Below are 17,485 nucleotides of genomic sequence, written 5' to 3'. Positions count from 1 at the left end.
TGAAAGGGCATCTAGTTCCTTCCAAAAAGTTTCTTCAAGAACTTCTTTTTCTTTTTTGGTTTCTTTTCCTCAGGGACAGGTTCAGCCTTTTGTTCTCTCAAAGTCGTAAAGGTAGCCTGCTGTGCTTGACTTCCTCCATGAGAGTGATCTTCCAGATCACGGAATCTAGAACGGAAGCCACCATCCGAGGAGGGAGGACGAACATTGTCTTCATCGTCTGAGTCAGCGAGTCTCGATCTGAAACCTTTGAAGCCACCACCACCTCTCTGGTCCTTATGCTGCTGTTGCTGCTGTTGTTGAACAATCTGCTGTGCCTGTTGTTGAGCTTGTTGTTGAATGTTGGTGTGAGCAGTAGTAGCAGCTGCTGATGTAAGTTCTCCTTGCTGGGCAGCCTGTTGATGTCCCCCTTCTGGTCTAAGTGTGAAACGATGCTTGCCGTTTCTCTGAGGAGGCTGGTGAGGAGTGCTGCTCTCAGGTTTTGTGCCTTCAGAGCCCTTGTTGAATGATGACTCCCTCTTCAAAGGATGCGCTGTTGAAGCAGGTCTATTATTAGCTTTAGCAAATAACTCAGCCGCTTTAGCTTTTGCTGGAGACTGGTAGTTTGGACCGTTATATGGATGTGGTGGTAAGCCCTGTGGCTGATTCGTTTTGAATGTACGGCTGCTCATTCCACCACCAATGGACTGGCGGTTTGAAGCATCAGATGTAGTCCTTGGTCTCAAAGAACGATCAGCAAGACCACCCTGCTGCTGCTGCTGCGGCTGTGGATTCTGGCTCTTTCTAAGAGTTGCTGCAGCGAACTTCTGTGGATTGACAGGAGAACGTGGTGGACCAGGATGACTGTTCTGTGCACTAAGGCTATCAGAATCGATAAGCTGGCCCGTCGACAATTTCGAATTGAGTCTGGTGTTTTCAGCGGTTGTCAAGGACAAGTAGGCCTGTTGAGCGGGGCTAACATTAGAATTAGAGTTATTGTTCAAGCCGTAACTGGACCTTGAGTTCTTCATGGCAGACTTAATTGGTCTAGAGTCGTTGCTGCTGCCACTCTTGATGGAGGAGGCCAAGCCAGCAGGAACCGCAGGCTGTGCAAGATACTCAGGTTGCACTTCGTCGTTGATGATCTCAGGCTTTGGATCGAACTTTGGAGTTGTGGATTCGGAGACCGAAGCGCTGGAAGAGCCAGGCAAGACGAGACTATCTTTACCGTTAGCACTAGTGCCATTGGAGTTGCTGTTGAGTCTCGACTTGACCTGTTGAGCTAAAGTTGGAGAATTGCTTTCATTTGGCACCTCGACAATGCCGAACTCGTCCTCCTGTCCCTTGATGTTAGGAGCAGTCAACACGGCGTAGTTCTGAATGACATCGTCTTCGTCAACATCGTCAGCGGTAACGGCGTGGGTGACACTGCTGTCATCAAGAGAGTAAGTGCTGGTAACGTCCTCGTTATCGCTGACAGTGGCAGGCAACTTGGCAGGGTCTTTACCAATCTTCTTCTGCTCAAACTCGTCGACAGCAAATGGAACTGGCTCAATTGGCACATCCTCATCGTCAGTGGACTGGCCCTGTGGAGCGTCGTCTGGAAGAGCATTGAGTGTTGGTGCCTGAGGCTTGACAGGCTGTGGGGCATCGAGGCTGTTGGCAATGCTAGTAGGAATGCTTTCCTCCGGTCTAGGCGAAGTCTGGCGGGAGGTTTGGCGAGAGTAGGATTCCTCTTCCTCACGAAGACGCTCAAGCTCGGCTCTATTCTTCTCGTTTTGCTCTCTCAACTTCTTGAGGTGCTCGTACTCCTTGCGCTGGGCCTCCAACTTTGCGGCCAATTGCCTCTCCTCGTCAATTTGACGCTGCAACTCAGCAGCGGCCCGGCGCTGCTCGGAGGTGTCGAGCTCAGAGCCCTCGTCAATCCTGGAGTCCGCCAAAGTGGACCTCTTGGATGTCACCCTCTTCTGGTTCGTCAACGAAGGAGTTCTGGGTGCACGCGAAAGAGAGTTGGTTCTGGAGGTCATGGAGCCCGCTCTGTTGAGCGAAAGACCCAGTCTCATGGAATTGCTTCTCGCAATGGCCTGCTTCATCGAGGTCTCAGGCACCTCCACCACCTTGATACCGTTAGGCGTGGGCACATACTTCTTGACCATCTTCACCACGGGCTCTGGAGGCAGGTGGGAGAGCTTGAGGTCCTGAAGCTGCGCTCTGTTGCTGTAGTGGGCGTCTGCGTCTCTTCCCATCTCCTCGATCTGGGAATCGGTGAAGCTGTCATCCACAGAGTACTCCATCCTAGGGGTGAAGCTGTGTCTGTCGCTGGAAACAGAGCCGGATCTGCCGTGCTTGGGCGTGCTAGTGGAGCGAATGGAGTTGCTTTGCAACGAAGGCAGTCTTTTCAAAAGCAGCCCCAGGGAGCCTATGGCGGGTGGTTTCTGGGGTCCATTGCCTGCTGAAGGCTGCTTTTTGCCGATAGTCAACGCGGCTGCCATGGCGCCATTGTCGGGCTGGTGGCCCAGCGCCAGATACCCGACGCCCGTGTAGGCGACCAGGTTTCTTGTTCTTCTCCTGTTGAACATTGGTGGGTAGTTGCGGTGAGCAGCAATGCTGTCTATGATGTCTGGTGGTTTTCGCACGACCGGGGTTGGCAGGGGCACCTGTGGGGAATGGGCGGATCAGTTGGGGAATTGATGGACGAGAATTGAGTTTTTTGGAAATTGAATTCTGGGACGCCTTTGATGGTGGAAAACTGGAGGAGGTGTGTTCTACTGTGGTAGGCGCCGCATTGACGTAAAGAAGCTTTGCGGTGCAGGGCAGGCGCAGTGCCGAGTTGCCGATGGGCGTATGGAGGAGGCAGACGGTGTGACTGGATGTGGTGTTTTGGGAGTTTGTTGATAATTTTTTGGGATGAGCAAAAACGGCATGGTGGAGTTATTTTGGAAGTTTGTTCTGTTTTCAGGTTTTTTTGTGGGATGGCGTTGGTTTATGGACCTGTGCTGGTTCAGCAGATCCAGCGGCTGCGAGAGATCGCAGTGGATCTTGACAGGTGGGGCGGCAAGTATAGCGTCTAACACAGATGTTTAGAGTTTTGGGAAATTTGTGTTGATGTGTGGCGTTTGGGCTTTGGGGCGATTGCCGAATCTGCCATTGTTTGGAACACGTCATTGTGTAATATACGATGTTCTGGAAGGTGCGGACGGTGGTGGAGATAAGGAAGAGTGGGCAGAGAGGTTGCGTAGCGGGAGAGGTTGGGATGGCAAAGCTCACTGGGTTGATTTTTAGTGTTTGTGGTGAAGCGGTGGAAAGGGAGTTTTTGTCTGGAGGGTGTTAGTATTTGTAGGTAATGTATGTACCGAGAGTCCTGGAGAGGCAACAGGTAGGGGAGACCAGCAATTGCCCCAGTTTGTTGCATTATAAAAGGTCGTTCAATAGTTATAGAAGGTAGTTCATACTGTTTGTGTTTGTCTTTGCGGTTGTAGCAAAGTGTCGAGTTTATGGGAAGGAGGGTATCCCAGGATCAGAAGCCCGATTATTATAAGCAGCCAATGGAGCGTACACAACGCCATTATAATGCCATTAATAAAAGGAGGCAGAAGCGTTATTGAGCCCTGGATGTCAGTACCCTGATGGTTCATCTAGAGGCTCAATGAAACGGAAAACCTCAATCAAGTCTGTAACGCGGTTCTATCGTATCAAGAGAAAAGCATGATCAGTATACCAAATGCTTGAAGGGAAGGGGCGTTGATATAGCAGCATAGACTTGTTTGTGGCTTCCTCGCCATCACCATTACACCCATGTAGCATGAAGCCATAAGGGCGCTGAAGACTACCAACTCATGAACAATATGAACAAAAGGGACAAGTTGGCCAAAATAGACGACAGCTCACTAAAGTACAGAAACCTTGATCTCATCAACCACTCGAGTACCGTCAAAAGGCCTCTGGCTTTCTCCAGGGCCAGAACACATTCCAATCCAGCTCTTCGACGGCGACTGCCCCAATTGTCTTCCTAAACAGCATCTTATGCGTTTTGCCACGTCCCTCAACTACCTCACTGCGTAGCGTCTGGCGTTGCCGAGACCTAAGAAGTTATAGAACCATTTACCAGTCGACTGTCCACTGGCAACCACCAATCCCAAGGCTGGACGGACCATAAGCAAGAAACCACTCCACAAGAAGCCCTGGAGAAGCGGCATGAGTATCTGATCTTTGATGACGGCTAACACAACAATTCCTGGTGTGATGGGAGCAATAGGCTTGAGCTGGGTTTCCTTGTCTTCAGCTTCGTCATCGACATTTTGGAGCTCAGCGTCAGATAAGGGTTTTACGCTAGCACTGGCGTAAGCGTCTAGAGAACGCAAAAACAGCTGTTCAAAGCGCAAGTCGGGTATGGGGATCTTGGGTGGTCTGTTCATGGTGGTATGAGAGTTGATGGTGCGAATTGATCAAAGTATGGGAAGGTGAGGGTAGGTAGTTGTGAGGTTTATGAAGTTTGGCTGTTTTTGGTACATGCGTTTTAAAAACTAAGAACGAACGAAGAAAAGAGATTTTGATGGTTGATTCATGATATTTCAAGATGGAATAGGTCAAGAGCTCAGAAGTCGATATGGCTGCTTCATTGACTCACCTACCACTTACCAGAGGGTCCTCACTAGTTATACGGTCTCAACGACGGCAATTCCAGTTTTCCAATGAACTTTATTCAAATATATAATATCGAGAAAAACACCCCCAGTTCGTAAATAATCTCAACTAGGTGGCCTCACTATGTTCATGCTCCACCTTAGCTTCTCTCTTTCGCAGCCACCTAAACCCACCACCCTACCACAAACCAAAGTCCACCTCAACACTATTTAAAGACTCCTTCGATGAAAAGCAATAAAATGGCACCAAAGTTAAGAATCTTCATCAAATTATTTCCCAACGCTCCTTCATTCATCAGATAAGGCTGCCCAACCCAAACCCCCACCTGTACACCCGTCCACCAGGCATCAACAAATCTTCACCGCACAACTCCACTACAACACCATGGACGTCGACACGGAAGACCAGGGGCCCAGGGTCACCATCAGACAGACTGAACGGGATCACGTGGACTTCATCCTCAAGGGTGTGGACCTTGCGGCGGCAAACTCCCTCAGGAGAACCATGCTAGCGGAAATCCCCACTCTAGCCATCGACATTGTCGAGATTGATGTCAACACATCGGTGCTTGCGGACGAGTTTTTGACCCACCGTTTGGGTCTTATTCCTTTGACTTCCGAGGGTATCGAGAACCTCTCCTACTCCAGAGATTGCACGTGTGACCAGTACTGTCCCAACTGCTCGGTCAAGCTCGAGCTTACAGCCAAGTGTGACAGTGACCTGACCATGAACGTGTATGCGCTGGATTTGGCCAAGTTCCACAACGGCCTGAAGCTTGGAGATCCGGTCATCCGTGACCCGGCTCAGAGAGGGCCTTTGCTCTGTAAGTTGAGAAAGCACCAGGAGCTTCGTCTAACCTGTATCGCCAAGAAGGGTATTGCTAAGGAGCACGCCAAGTGGTCGCCCTGTGCTGCCGTGGGCTTCGAGTATGACCCTTGGAACAAGTTGAAGCACACAGACTACTGGTTCGAGGAGGATGCCGATGCTGAGTGGCCCAAACTGGCCAACTGCGAGTGGGAAGAGGCGCCTGATCCAGAGGCACCTTTTGACTACAAGGCCGAGCCTGCCAATTTCTACATGGACGTTGAAACCGTCGGCAACTTGCCTCCCAACGAGGTTGTGGTGCGCAGTATAGAGGTGTTGCAGTTGAAGCTCGCTGGGATCGCCGTGGAGCTCAACAAGGACACCGTGGAAGCAAACAGCGCCGCTGCCGGAGGCTTCACCACATACGGCCGCTCGCCAGGCGCCGGCAACTCCCCGGCTAACGGGTACGCCTACGGCGAGGGTTTTGGCAACCTGGGTTGGTAAAAGTGTATAACATGTAATATAGCCGAGAAGAGACGGGCAGTGGCAACGACAGGGCTGACGCCTGCCGACTTGAAGGTCTGGCGTTCCCGCAAAAAGAGGTACAGAATAGATGTATTTATGTTAGGTTTATGTAGAGTGACTGTCATGTGGATTGGTGTTATTGGATTTACAAGAAAGTCATTCTCCGAGGCCAAAATTGCTTTAAACGAATATTCATATCTTTAGACGAATATACATATCTTCTGTTTTTGTCGTGCAATAGATCACTTCCTCGTCTGGTTCCATTGAATCACATCGTCAAGCTTCACTAAACTACCTCCAAAAACGTCCAACGACGAGCCGTACGTGAGGTCCACCTTCCCACTACTGAGTTTCTCCACCAACTCCAAATCCAGAGCCAGCTTGGCCCCGCCAGCGTAGGTCAATTTTCCTTCAAATCCAGCAGGACACCACAGACCGAGGTTTTCCACCAACTCCGTATCAATTCCTTTGCAAAGACCCTCCACGTCAGCAGCGTGGATCAAGAACTCATCGCAAAACTGGCCTAGTCTTTCAAACAAGCCCAAGTCCAATTTGCACCGGGTGATCGTCTGCCACTTATTCGTAGCAACGTACCATGCAACTCTTCCATCTTCCACGACCCTTCTGCAGCTCACATCCACCACAAGTCGGTCCTTTCCGACCTTTTTCGAAATCTCCTCCAACCGCTGCATGTCAATGTCGTAGCCCTCGTCGTTTTTCGTGAAAAGCCAGCTCGTCACTATAACATGGCTGGCTCCTCTATCTATCCAGCTCTGTGCATTTTCAATGTTAATGCCTCCACCCACCTGGAGATGGTCTTTCCATGTTTCACACGCCAAAGCGGCTGCCTCGTCATTGGCTGGATTCGTCCCGAGCTTGATCACATGGCATCCTTCGACGTTGTGGTCCTTATACAACTGAGCGTAGTACGAGGAAGGTTTGGTGCTGACAAAGTTCTCGTCGGCTTTGTCGGCAGGAGAAATATCGTCTTTGGTCAAGGTGCCGCCCACGATCTGCTTGACCTGGCCTGCATGGATATCAATGCATCCTCTGAATCTCGTCATGGTGTAGTAGTTGCAATGAGCATCGCGAAATATTCAGTAGTACTATCTTCAAGTCGTCAAACCGGGATACTTTGCACACCAGCATGGGCGACGATGACTACATGAAGGCGTTGGAGATCCAGCGCAGAAACTTCGAGAAGCAGTTTGGAAACCTCGAGGAAATGGGGTTTGTGGATAAGTCCAAGGATGTGGAGTCACTGAGCGATGAGGAGGAGCAGAACAGTGATAGTGAGGACGTTACTGGAAGTGAGGAGGAAGAAGCTGGCGATAGTGATGAAGAGGTGTCGCTGTCAGAGTCAGAATCAGAATCGGAGGAGTCAGAAGACGACGTCAAGCCCAAGGTCATCAGGCTAGAAGACAACCACATACCCACACAAGCATCCAAAGCAGACAAGAAGCTTTTGCGTAAAGGCAGGGCTCCAACCCTAGCCGAGCTAGAAAAACGCAAGGCCGAAGTAGAGAAACTCACAAAGAAACAGCAGGCCCAGGCGGCCAAAGAAGATTCTGAAAACTTGGACAATGATCTCAAGCTTCAGCGACTCCTCAGCGAGTCCCACATTCTCGCACACAACATGGAGCATTCTGGTGCCGACTTGACGATGCAGACGATCGACTACGAGGCTCCAGTGGGAAACGCCAGAAGACGTATTCTTGACCAGCGTATTCGTGCAGCCTCAGCGACAAATTCAAGAACTAAAGGCCTTCCAGAAAAGCTCGAAAAGATGCCCATGAAGTTGAGAAAAGGCATCATTGGTGCTCGGGAGCGCAGAGTCGCTGACTATGAGAGAGAGGCTCGTGAGGCTGGTATTGTGCTTTCCAAGGTGAAGAAGGGTCAGCTTAGAGAGCTTGAGCTGGGTAAAGGCGCCACTGCATCCAGCGATCGTCTTGGTGTGGGCAAGAAGCAGAAGAATAGGATTAGAGACCGTGGTTTGAAGATTCAATCGGTGGGAAAGTCGACGAGAAACGGATTGCGGATCTCGCCTGAGGAGATCAGCAGAATCAATAATAAGCGGAGACGGCGGTGAGATGGTGAGGTTGATGGTGTGGATGGGGCAACCCTTTTACGAGAGCCAAGAAGTAATAAAGCTTAATGAAAACCTCATCCTGTTTGAGGTAATCGTCTGACCTCTTTCCGTCTGATGATATCCAACACTCATGGGGTTAAGCATTGCATCGACAAGGGCAGAAATGCTCATAGAATATGTACATTAGTTTCTGGACAATAGAATAGCCAGTTGAAATATCCAAGTATTGTAGATTCGAAGCGTACTATGCTTATTCTGACATAGCTCCCGTCCATGGAAGCTGTAACAGGTATTGCGTTACATCTCAAGACAAACTCACCTCGAAAACAGCAAAAAATCACAGCTCAATTTCTCAAAATTCCATTCATTTTTTCGGTCTGACCTTTTTTCTCTCCATCTCATCCAAACCGTTGCAACCATTGATCTGCGCGAAACCTAAACAAACAAACATCAACACCTCCACATCTACCTACTACAACCCCATCCTTCCAAAACCACCACATCAAGAAATACAAATCATACAAAATGGCCTCTGTGCTCCCGAAAAAACGTGCCATGCAGGGCTCGGGCGGCCGGCTGTCTGTGAAATACGATCTCAATAGAAGAGTGGTATCTGGACGTACCGTTTCTGGAGCCAGATCTGTGTCTGGAAGCCGTCATGTGAGTCGAGGAGACATGTTCGTGGCGGCAGAAGACGATTCGTTTGCGGAGGATGCCATTGATTTCCATGAAAACAAAAACACCATCATGTCCAACTTCGAGGAGTGGATCAAGCTCTCCACTGATAACAAGATCACTTCCAAGAACTCGTGGCAATTTGCGCTTATAGACTACTTCTACGACTTGAATGTCATTAAGGATGGCGATAATATCAACTTTCAGCGTGCTTCCGCTACTCTAGATGGATGTGTGAAGATCTACTCCAGTAGAGTCGAGTCAGTGGCTCTGGAAACAGGAAAGTTGCTTTCTGGATTAGCAAAAAAGAAATCTGATGAGGCCTTGGATGAGGAGGAGGAGGAAGAAGATAATGGCGAGCACGTGGACCCAGCGTCGTTGAGGAAAGAGAGGCGAGTGAACAGGGTAGTGGAGTCCACCTTGCTACTGGAGGAGGCTCTTCGTATCAAGAAGCTCGACCAGGAATTGGCCATCGACCCGCTTTTCAAGAAGGCCCTTTCTGACTTCGATGAAGGTGGTATAAAGTCGCTTTTGCTCAACACTCTTCGAATCGATGCTTCTATGAGGGTCGTTTTTGACGCCACTACAAATGCCCCTCAGGAAACAACTGAAGACTCAGAAGAATACGAAGCCCCTCTGGAGGATCTTGAGCTTCGTCTGGACGAAGTCGACGTGGAGAAGTTGAAAGCGCTTGTGTTGAAAGATGATGATGAACTAGAAACGGCTACTGTGGTGCCCACCATGCCAGAACTCGAAGCCGTTTTCAACGACATAGGTAACGCCAAAAGCGTCCTTGGCGACGTCAATTCCAGACTTGGAAAAGAAGATGAAGGTGCGGTCCAGGATAATGAGGAGCCAGAGCAGCCTGCTTATGATGATTTCGGCCTTGACGATAGAGATATGCCTGATATGCCCGAGATGCCTGAAGATGGTCATTTCATGGATTTTGCAAACATGGATGCTGAGCTAGCCCAAGCACCTGTTTCAGACGATGAAGAAGTCCCTGTCGAGAGTGAGGTTGTCACTGGCCATGTTCTAGATCAGGAATTGATGTCTTATTTTGACAAAACCATGAAAGACTCCTGGAGGGGCCCCGAGCATTGGCGTGTGGCGGCTTTCAAGAAGCACAAAAACTTCGACACGCCGAACAGCAACAAATCCCGTGCCACTACTCCACAACCCGATACTGCGCAACCAAAACGTAAGAGAAAAGAGCAAATCACCATCGACTTCTTCAAAGATGAGGATGAGGACTACATCGAGGATATTTTCCAGCCTGCTAAGAAGGCGGCACCCATACTACGATCTCCAGATTCTATCGACACAACCAACTACTACCTTCTACCGGACGACATTCAGTTTAATTCGAAGAAGTTGGTTACCCTTTTCATCAAGCCAGATAGATCTATAGTGACCTTCTCTAGAAGGGCTAAGCTGTTGAGGAACGACACCGATGTTCTTGAAAAGGCTGCATACACTGATCAAGCCTATTTCGCTGGCGAATACCAGAAACAAGAACAAGAGAGGGAAGAAGAGGAGCGCCAGGAGAAACTTGCCGCATCCTTCCACCAGGCTGAATTGGAAGACTACGACAACTATGGCGACATTGACTTCAATGACGTCCTTGGAGGTGCTGATCTGGCTAACGCAGAACTGAAACCTGAAAGTCAGTTCGTTACCGAAGGTCGTAGAGCCCGTCCAGAATATGTCAACTTTTCACGTGTTGCTAAAAGGGTCGATATCAAGCTCCTTAAGGACAACCTCTGGAAGGCAATTAAGCCCGAAGCGGTTGAGGCGCCCGTTGCAGACAATGAGACCCCCGAAAAGGAACAAACCCCGGTCAAGATCGAGACTGATTTCACTGAGGTCGCTCAAAAGATTGGCAAGATGTACAAGCCAGAAGAGAAAAAGGATCTTTCTACAAGTTTTTGTTTCATTTGCATTCTCCATTTGGCCAACGAGCACAAGCTTGATTTGTCGTCCAATGACAACCACGATGATCTACGTATCACAGGCTTCTAGAAAGCAGTTCCTGAATATCAGCATTCCTAGGACCACTGCGCATTAACCCCCGCATTTTACATATCCTGCATTGCATACTGAGGAAGCCTCCAATCAACTTATTCATCTCGCCACTTATTCCATCATCATCTTCAAAATGTCCCTAAAGTTCAGAGCCGTCCAGTTCACCAGTGCCGCTAGTCCCTTGCTTATCAAGGAAGATCAATTGAACGTTGAAAAGGATTCTAACGGCAACTATGTGGTTGACCCAACAAAAGTTCTTGTGAAGATCAAATGTGCTGCCTTGAACCCTGTTGATCTTGTCAGCAAAAACACCACACCAGTTCCACTCGCATACAAAACCAAAGGCATCGGTTATGATTATTCGGGTATAGTCGTCGGTATTGGCGCCGAAGCCGAGAAGAACACTGGTGTCAAAATTGGAAGCAAAGTCTGTGGTATGTTTCAAGAGGTCCTCGGCCGAGGAAGTCTCGCTGAATATGCTTTAATGGACACTGCAACATCCTCTGGAGCAAGCATCCATGAGTTCCCCGAGGGCCTCACTTTCCAAGAGGCTGCGTCGTACCCATTGGTCATGGGCACAGCTGTACTCATGTTTTCCAAAATACAGAAGCAGAACAAGAAACGCAGAATTCTCATCCTAGGTTCCGGTACTTCCGTTGGCAAATTCTGTGTTCAGATTGCAAAGAACGTCTATGGTTTTGAAGATGTGGTGACTACATGTTCGCCAGCCTCCGTCAACTTGGTCAAACTGCTCGGCGGTAACACGTGGATCGACTACACGGCCTGGGATCTGATTTTGGACCCAGTTCTTGAACTCGTGGGTATGAAGGGCAAGTTTGATGTCATTTTTGATTGTGCCGGAAATTCCGACTTGTTCCCACAGATGCTGAACATTTTAGTTGGAAGGAAAGAAGGAGGCACCTATGTGACAATTTCGGGAGACTACAAATACTCTTACTCGGCACCTACAACGGTTCAACTCATTTGGAACAATATCGGTCTTCCAAAGCGTCTTTTGGAAAGTAAAGTCGGCTGGTTGGATTACAGTTACGATTTTGTTGGGGTGATCAAGTCCATGTATCCATGGCAAAAAGAGTGCAAGGAGTATATTGCAGACAAAAAGGTGAAGCTCACCATAGATAGCGTCTATCCGTTTGTGGAGTTTGATAAGGCGTATGAGCGTCTTGGATCGAACAAGGCTAACGGTAAGGTTGTTGTGAATGTGGAGGACGATGCTTAAACTACACAGAGATGAATATAAGGTCAGGATTTCCGAGCGACGTAGAGTCAGTTGAGTTTTTTGAAAATGAGCCAAGATTGTGTGTTCACGAATTGTGTGAAATCTACGCCAAGTACAGAGCTTTCCTATTTCGCAGCCAATTTGCTCATACTAGCGATACATGTGATCCGGAATTTCCCAGATATCATTTCTTGAAATCAAGTTTTGCATGATTTTGTGAATGAACATTTCATGAATGAATGAAGGACGAGAAATTAATAAATCAAAGATTGGACAGTTCAACTGAAACAGCCGAAATAGCTCCTTTGGAGTTCATATCCAAGTTTAATATATGATTCCGAAAACCGTTGAGATCACCTTTTGGGACTAGGGGTCAAACGAAGGTTTCTTGAAATCGAATGAGATGTGTATTTTGACGATTTTTTTGGGATGATGATATGAAAGAGCGCTTGAGTATGATCAATCAGATAAGCAGTGGCAACTATGCCATTTCACCTCAACCACGAAATGACCCTTCTTGAGCAGCATTTTGAATATATCCAACCTAAGTAATGCCATTTATTTCATTTTCCATCCAAAACCCAGAATTTCACCAAACTTCCAATCTTACATCATCAGACCAATTCTAGACAGTGCGGTGGATGGCTGCAAACGGCCCGAACCGGCCTTTCTTGAAATGCCATAAGATAAAAAAAAATAAAAACCTCTTCAACTCGCCAACATCGCCTCCCTACCATAATAACCTTTTTTAATAAATATCCCACCTAGAGCGTCACGCCACAGCAACACCTTGGGTCCTGGAACCTTCTCGCACCCCAACCCAACATCAACCTCGGTTCTGGCATTTTCCACCTACACCCTGAAGATTGAATTTTCAAGAGCATCAACAGAATCCTCACTTCTCAACTAAAACAGCCATGTAACGAATTTTTAATTTCCCACCTCCAAACCGTGGTATCACCAACCCCGGTGGCACTTATGTGCCGCACACGACCGGCCTACATTTCACGCAAACCTCAACTTCAATCACCACCATGCTCCCTACCCTCTGTCGGATCCTCCCCAGGAGCTCAGCGCTAGCTATGCCGTTGGCGGCACGGGCGGTTCCGCTCGCCCGAACATGGACCCGTTATTCTCCGGGTCTCGTTCGTCTCGCCTCCACCGCCACCACCTTGCTTCTGAAGATCGAGAAATCTGCAAACGCCAGCCCGGCAAACGCCGACATCCAGCGTTATTTCTACCAGCGTCTTATGGAACACAACTACCCTCAGATCGTGGTCCAGAGATACGAAACTCAGGGCATCGGCGCCAATCCAGAATGTACTCAGCTCTACATCCAGGCGCTTCAACAAATGGGACAAACAGCCAAGGCTGAACTGGTGGCAGCACAAATGGGTGCTACGCCTCAGCTGAACATGGGCTTTTCTCTGGGCTTTGGCTCTCGTAACGAGCCTGTGCATGTGGTTGTTTCCGAGTCTAACTTCACCATCTTGTCCAAATGGCTCAAGTGGCTTATACCTATCGCCTTGTTGACCTACGGTGCGTCCAACGCCTTCAACTTCTTGCTGGAGAACGGCACCATCTTCAGGTCGTCTGAGGTGACCGATAAGTCCGTCGATGTGTCCCGCTCCAACGTCCGTTTCAAGGACGTCTGTGGTTGTGACGAGGCACGTGCCGAGCTCGAGGAGATTGTGGAGTTCTTGAAGGACCCATCCAAGTTCACCGCTTTGGGTGGTAAGTTGCCCAAGGGTGTGCTCTTGACGGGTCCTCCAGGTACCGGTAAAACCCTTCTCGCTCGTGCTACTGCTGGCGAAGCCGAGGTGCCCTTCTTCTTCATGTCCGGTTCGGAGTTTGACGAATTGTACGTCGGTGTCGGTGCTAAGCGTATCAGAGAGTTGTTCAACCAGGCCAGAGAGAAGGCTCCTGCCATTGTTTTCATCGATGAGTTGGACGCCATCGGAGGAAAGCGTAACCCTAAGGACCAAGCCTACGCCAAGCAGACCTTGAACCAGCTTCTTGTGGAGTTGGACGGTTTTTCTCAGAGTGAAGGTATCATTATTATCGGCGCTACTAACTTCCCGCAATCTTTGGATAAGGCTTTGACCAGACCTGGTCGTTTCGACAAGGAGGTCATTGTGGAGTTACCTGACGTGCGTGGCCGTGTAGATATCTTGAAACACCACATGGAGAACGTCGAAACTGCCGACAATGTTGACCCAAGCATCATCGCCAGAGGTACTCCAGGCTTCTCTGGTGCCGAGTTGATGAACTTGGTCAACCAGGCTGCCGTTCACGCTTCTCAGCTTTCGGCACTTGCCGTCGACATGAGCCATTTCGAATGGGCTAAAGACAAGATCTTGATGGGTGCTGCCAAGAAGAAGATGGTCATCACGGAGGAGTCCAGGAAAAACACTGCTTATCACGAAGCTGGCCATGCTATCATGGCTATGTTTTCCCCTTCTGCCACTCCATTGTACAAGGCTACGATATTGCCAAGAGGCAGAGCTCTTGGTGTCACATTCCAGCTTCCAGAGATGGATAAGACTGACATGACCAAGAGAGAGTGTTTCTCGAGACTTGATGTTTGCATGGGCGGTAAGATTGCCGAGGAGATGATTCATGGTGCTGACAACGTCACTAGTGGATGTTCCTCTGACTTGGCTAACGCCACCGGCATGGCCAGAGCTATGGTCACGTCCTATGGTATGAGTGACAAGATTGGTCCCGTCAGGTTGAGTGATGACTGGGACTCTTGGTCGCCCAAGCTAAAAGAGATGGCAGACAACGAGGTTCGTACATTCCTCGTTGAATCCGAGGAGAGAACAAGACAGATGTTGAAAGACAAAAAACTCGAGCTTCAAAGGCTCGCAGAGGGCTTGTTGGAGTACGAGACGCTAACTAGAGACGAGATGGAAAAGGTCGTGAAAGGAGAGTCGATCAACAAGCCTAAGACGATGAGTAATACCATCGTCAAAACTCCAGATGGAGGTAGGAAGGAGGTCATTAATGAGCCTGCTCCTATTCCTGCTGAAGCATAATACCACACAAACAAAACGATTTTTGCATCAACGATGTTGTATAGGCAATGAAAATGTATATAAAGCTAGAAACTACAATGACAGACAAATACTTTTCGTGTAGATTACTATATAAAAGAATGAACATTTCACGGGATCATTATTATTGTTGCTGGCCACCGTTTTGGAAGAAGTTAGCGAGTTGGGCACCCAAGTTAGGGTTTTGTTGGTTGCCGTAATTTTGTGGAGGGTAACCCTGAGGAGGCTGCTGAGGCATCTGTTGCATTGGCATCTGGCCAGGGAATTGTTGAGGCAGGTTTGCAAACAAACCTGACAATGGGTTGGCAGCGTTGTTGCCGTAACCGTTGAAATCAGGACGAGCTCCCATACCAGTCTTGACATACTGGTCTTCAGACTCACCTGGTCTGTTGGACTTTGGTCCGTTTCTGGTGGAGTTGGTGGGCATTTTCTTAGACATGGCCTTTGAAGAAATACCAGTTCCGATCTCGATATCGGGCTCATCAATCACAATACCAGTGACAAGAGGCTGACCGCCAGTTCCACCCCATTCGGCATCGACAACCCACTGCTTATCAGCGTCTGTCAAACGAACAATTGGAATGATGGAGACACCATGCTGGTAGTTGCAACAGTCTCTAGGACCGAAACCAACACCCCAACGAGTTCTCAAAGGCAAAGCACCGTCCTTGTTGAAAGACTGAACAACAGCCTCGGCTTCTTTTCTGGAGTAGACCTTGACGAAAGCATGCTTTCTCTCGCTGTTAAGAATAACAGACTGGACCTCGGCGTAAGGCCTCAAGTGACCTGCAAGCGATCTTTCGTCCATTCCACGAGGAACACCACCAATGAACAAGGTTCTAGACATGACCTTGAAGGAGCCCTGAGGGATGGAGTTGTCGAAACCAACGTTACGAGGACGGAAGTGAGGAGCACCAGGAACGTTACGCTCACCTTCATAAGGAGCAAAGCCATGAGAAAGAGACTTCTCCTGAGGTGGGTTAGGACTGAAGCCGTTGTTTCCGTGACCTCTTGGTGGCGATCTGGAACGGTTTCTTCTCAGGTAGCCGCCCATATCGTCACGGCCTCTTCTCTCATACTGCTGCTGAGGATATCCACCACGGTCGTTGTAGCCAAGACCCTGTGGAGGCATCTGCTGTTGATGCTGCTGGTGCATGCCTGGCACAGGAGGCAAACCGTTGTTTGGTATTTGTTGCTGAGAAGGAGGAGGTGATTGAGAAGCACCTGGGTTCTGCTGCATCTGTTGCAACATGTTGAAGATCTGCTGGTTCTGACCCTGACCTTGGCCCTGGTTGGGGATGTTAGGAAGGTTTGGAAGGTTTGGAAGCAGAGCAGGTGGCTGTGATGCCTGAGCATTCTGGTAACCTGGGCTACGAATGTTCTGATGCTGTGGGGCAGGCGAGTGGCCGTTGTTCTGGCTGCTGCCTGCAAGGGCAGACAATTGAGACAAGATGTTTGCAGCGTTTTGGTTGTTAGCTGGTGGAGCCTGCTGGGTACCTGGGGATGCAGTTGCTGGAGGAGTAGGAGTCTCTGTCTTCTTAGCCAAAGAGGCCAAAGCCAGCAAAATACTTCCAGAGTCACCCTCCTTGGATGCAGCTGGAGCAGCGGCTGAAGCAGCAGCAGGAGGTTGAGGCAAGGATGGAGCAGGAACACTCTTGTTTGGAGGACTACCAGGAGGAGTCGTAGAGCGGAAGTGCTTGTCCCTGATGGCCTTCAAAGTAGCAGGGGAGAAGGTCTGGGCACGTTCCCAAATATCCACAAGCTTGGAGATCTTGACAGAAGTGGCTGGAACAACCAGCAACAGCATAGCATCGTCCATGATGGACTCAATCAACTCACTTATCTTGAAGACACCGCCAGCAAAAGTACCCTCTGGAGCTGAAGAATCCACGGTTTCACCCTTCTTCTTGGCCTCTTCCTTGTAGACTCTCACGATGGAGTCCACAACGTATAAAGCACCCAATTTATGGGAAGATGGGGTGGCCTTGCAACTGTTGTACAAGGCCTGGACAAGCTGGGATTCTTCGGCCACATTCTTGACGGCGAGATCAGTAAGTTTCTTGATACGAGAACCAGAAACACCTGGAGCCTTTATGGTAGGCAATTCTTGTAGGATGGATTCAAACTCCGACACGGCAGACATTTTTACAACTAAATAAAGTGATGTCTTCTACTGAGCAACTTTCTTGCTCTGGAGGCCCTCTTTACGTTATTACTAGCAGCTAAACTTGCTGAGATACAGTTACGAGTGGGGATCCACTGGGACGGATTGGGATGGGGGCAGGAATAAGTTGGTGCTTTGATGAGAAATATTCGGGGTGACGTGACTATATATATAGGTGTCTGGTGCGCGCACGACCCGGGTGATTGTATGCAGGTGAAACAAATTTCCGTACCCGAAATTCGACCAATACTTCAGCTATTGCTTTTAATTTGCATTGAATACGGACG

General features: G+C 49.0%; 9 protein-coding genes across 9 annotated transcripts; 5 read left to right on the top strand and 4 right to left on the bottom strand.

Annotated features, from left to right (window-relative positions):
* Positions 1 to 11: 11 nt before the first annotated feature.
* Positions 12 to 2,555, bottom strand: C7M61_003187 (uncharacterized protein; the record flags this gene model as incomplete). The annotated part of the gene is made up of 1 exon (XM_024858536.1): positions 12 to 2,555. The coding sequence occupies one exon, from the start codon at positions 2,553 to 2,555 to the stop codon at positions 12 to 14; it is 2,544 nt and encodes an 847-aa protein (XP_024713446.1).
* A 1,467-nt stretch (positions 2,556 to 4,022) lies between these two features.
* Positions 4,023 to 4,391, bottom strand: C7M61_003186 (uncharacterized protein; the record flags this gene model as incomplete). Its single annotated transcript, XM_024858535.1, has 1 exon — positions 4,023 to 4,391. The coding sequence occupies one exon, from the start codon at positions 4,389 to 4,391 to the stop codon at positions 4,023 to 4,025; it is 369 nt and encodes a 122-aa protein (XP_024713445.1).
* A 613-nt stretch (positions 4,392 to 5,004) lies between these two features.
* C7M61_003185 (DNA-directed RNA polymerase II core subunit) lies at positions 5,005 to 5,928 on the top strand (the record flags this gene model as incomplete). The annotated part of the gene is made up of 1 exon (XM_024858534.1): positions 5,005 to 5,928. One exon carries the CDS (start codon positions 5,005 to 5,007, stop codon positions 5,926 to 5,928), a length of 924 nt encoding a protein of 307 aa, XP_024713444.1.
* A 263-nt stretch (positions 5,929 to 6,191) lies between these two features.
* Positions 6,192 to 7,013, bottom strand: C7M61_003184 (1-(5-phosphoribosyl)-5- ((5-phosphoribosylamino)methylideneamino)imidazole-4-carboxamide isomerase; the record flags this gene model as incomplete). Its single annotated transcript, XM_024858533.1, has 1 exon — positions 6,192 to 7,013. The coding sequence occupies one exon, from the start codon at positions 7,011 to 7,013 to the stop codon at positions 6,192 to 6,194; it is 822 nt and encodes a 273-aa protein (XP_024713443.1).
* An 83-nt stretch (positions 7,014 to 7,096) lies between these two features.
* On the top strand, positions 7,097 to 8,038 carry C7M61_003183 (uncharacterized protein; the record flags this gene model as incomplete). Its single annotated transcript, XM_024858532.1, has 1 exon — positions 7,097 to 8,038. One exon carries the CDS (start codon positions 7,097 to 7,099, stop codon positions 8,036 to 8,038), a length of 942 nt encoding a protein of 313 aa, XP_024713442.1.
* Positions 8,039 to 8,563: 525 nt separating this feature from the next.
* On the top strand, positions 8,564 to 10,735 carry BRN1 (condensin subunit; the record flags this gene model as incomplete). Its single annotated transcript, XM_024858531.1, has 1 exon — positions 8,564 to 10,735. The coding sequence occupies one exon, from the start codon at positions 8,564 to 8,566 to the stop codon at positions 10,733 to 10,735; it is 2,172 nt and encodes a 723-aa protein (XP_024713441.1).
* Positions 10,736 to 10,871: 136 nt separating this feature from the next.
* On the top strand, positions 10,872 to 11,978 carry C7M61_003181 (uncharacterized protein; the record flags this gene model as incomplete). The annotated part of the gene is made up of 1 exon (XM_024858530.1): positions 10,872 to 11,978. One exon carries the CDS (start codon positions 10,872 to 10,874, stop codon positions 11,976 to 11,978), a length of 1,107 nt encoding a protein of 368 aa, XP_024713440.1.
* A 1,034-nt stretch (positions 11,979 to 13,012) lies between these two features.
* Positions 13,013 to 15,016, top strand: YME1 (i-AAA protease; the record flags this gene model as incomplete). The annotated part of the gene is made up of 1 exon (XM_024858529.1): positions 13,013 to 15,016. One exon carries the CDS (start codon positions 13,013 to 13,015, stop codon positions 15,014 to 15,016), a length of 2,004 nt encoding a protein of 667 aa, XP_024713439.1.
* Positions 15,017 to 15,158: 142 nt separating this feature from the next.
* Positions 15,159 to 17,177, bottom strand: C7M61_003179 (Nrd1 complex RNA-binding subunit; the record flags this gene model as incomplete). The annotated part of the gene is made up of 1 exon (XM_024858528.1): positions 15,159 to 17,177. One exon carries the CDS (start codon positions 17,175 to 17,177, stop codon positions 15,159 to 15,161), a length of 2,019 nt encoding a protein of 672 aa, XP_024713438.1.
* Positions 17,178 to 17,485: the final 308 nt, after the last annotated feature.

The sequence above is a fragment of the Candidozyma pseudohaemuli genome (assembly GCF_003013735.1).
Source record: "Candidozyma pseudohaemuli strain B12108 chromosome Unknown scaffold00007, whole genome shotgun sequence".
Taxonomy (NCBI): Eukaryota; Fungi; Ascomycota; class Pichiomycetes; order Serinales; family Metschnikowiaceae; genus Candidozyma; species Candidozyma pseudohaemuli.
The sequence above is the reverse complement of the archived record's forward strand: the minus strand, read 5'-3'. Positions and strand labels throughout refer to the sequence as shown.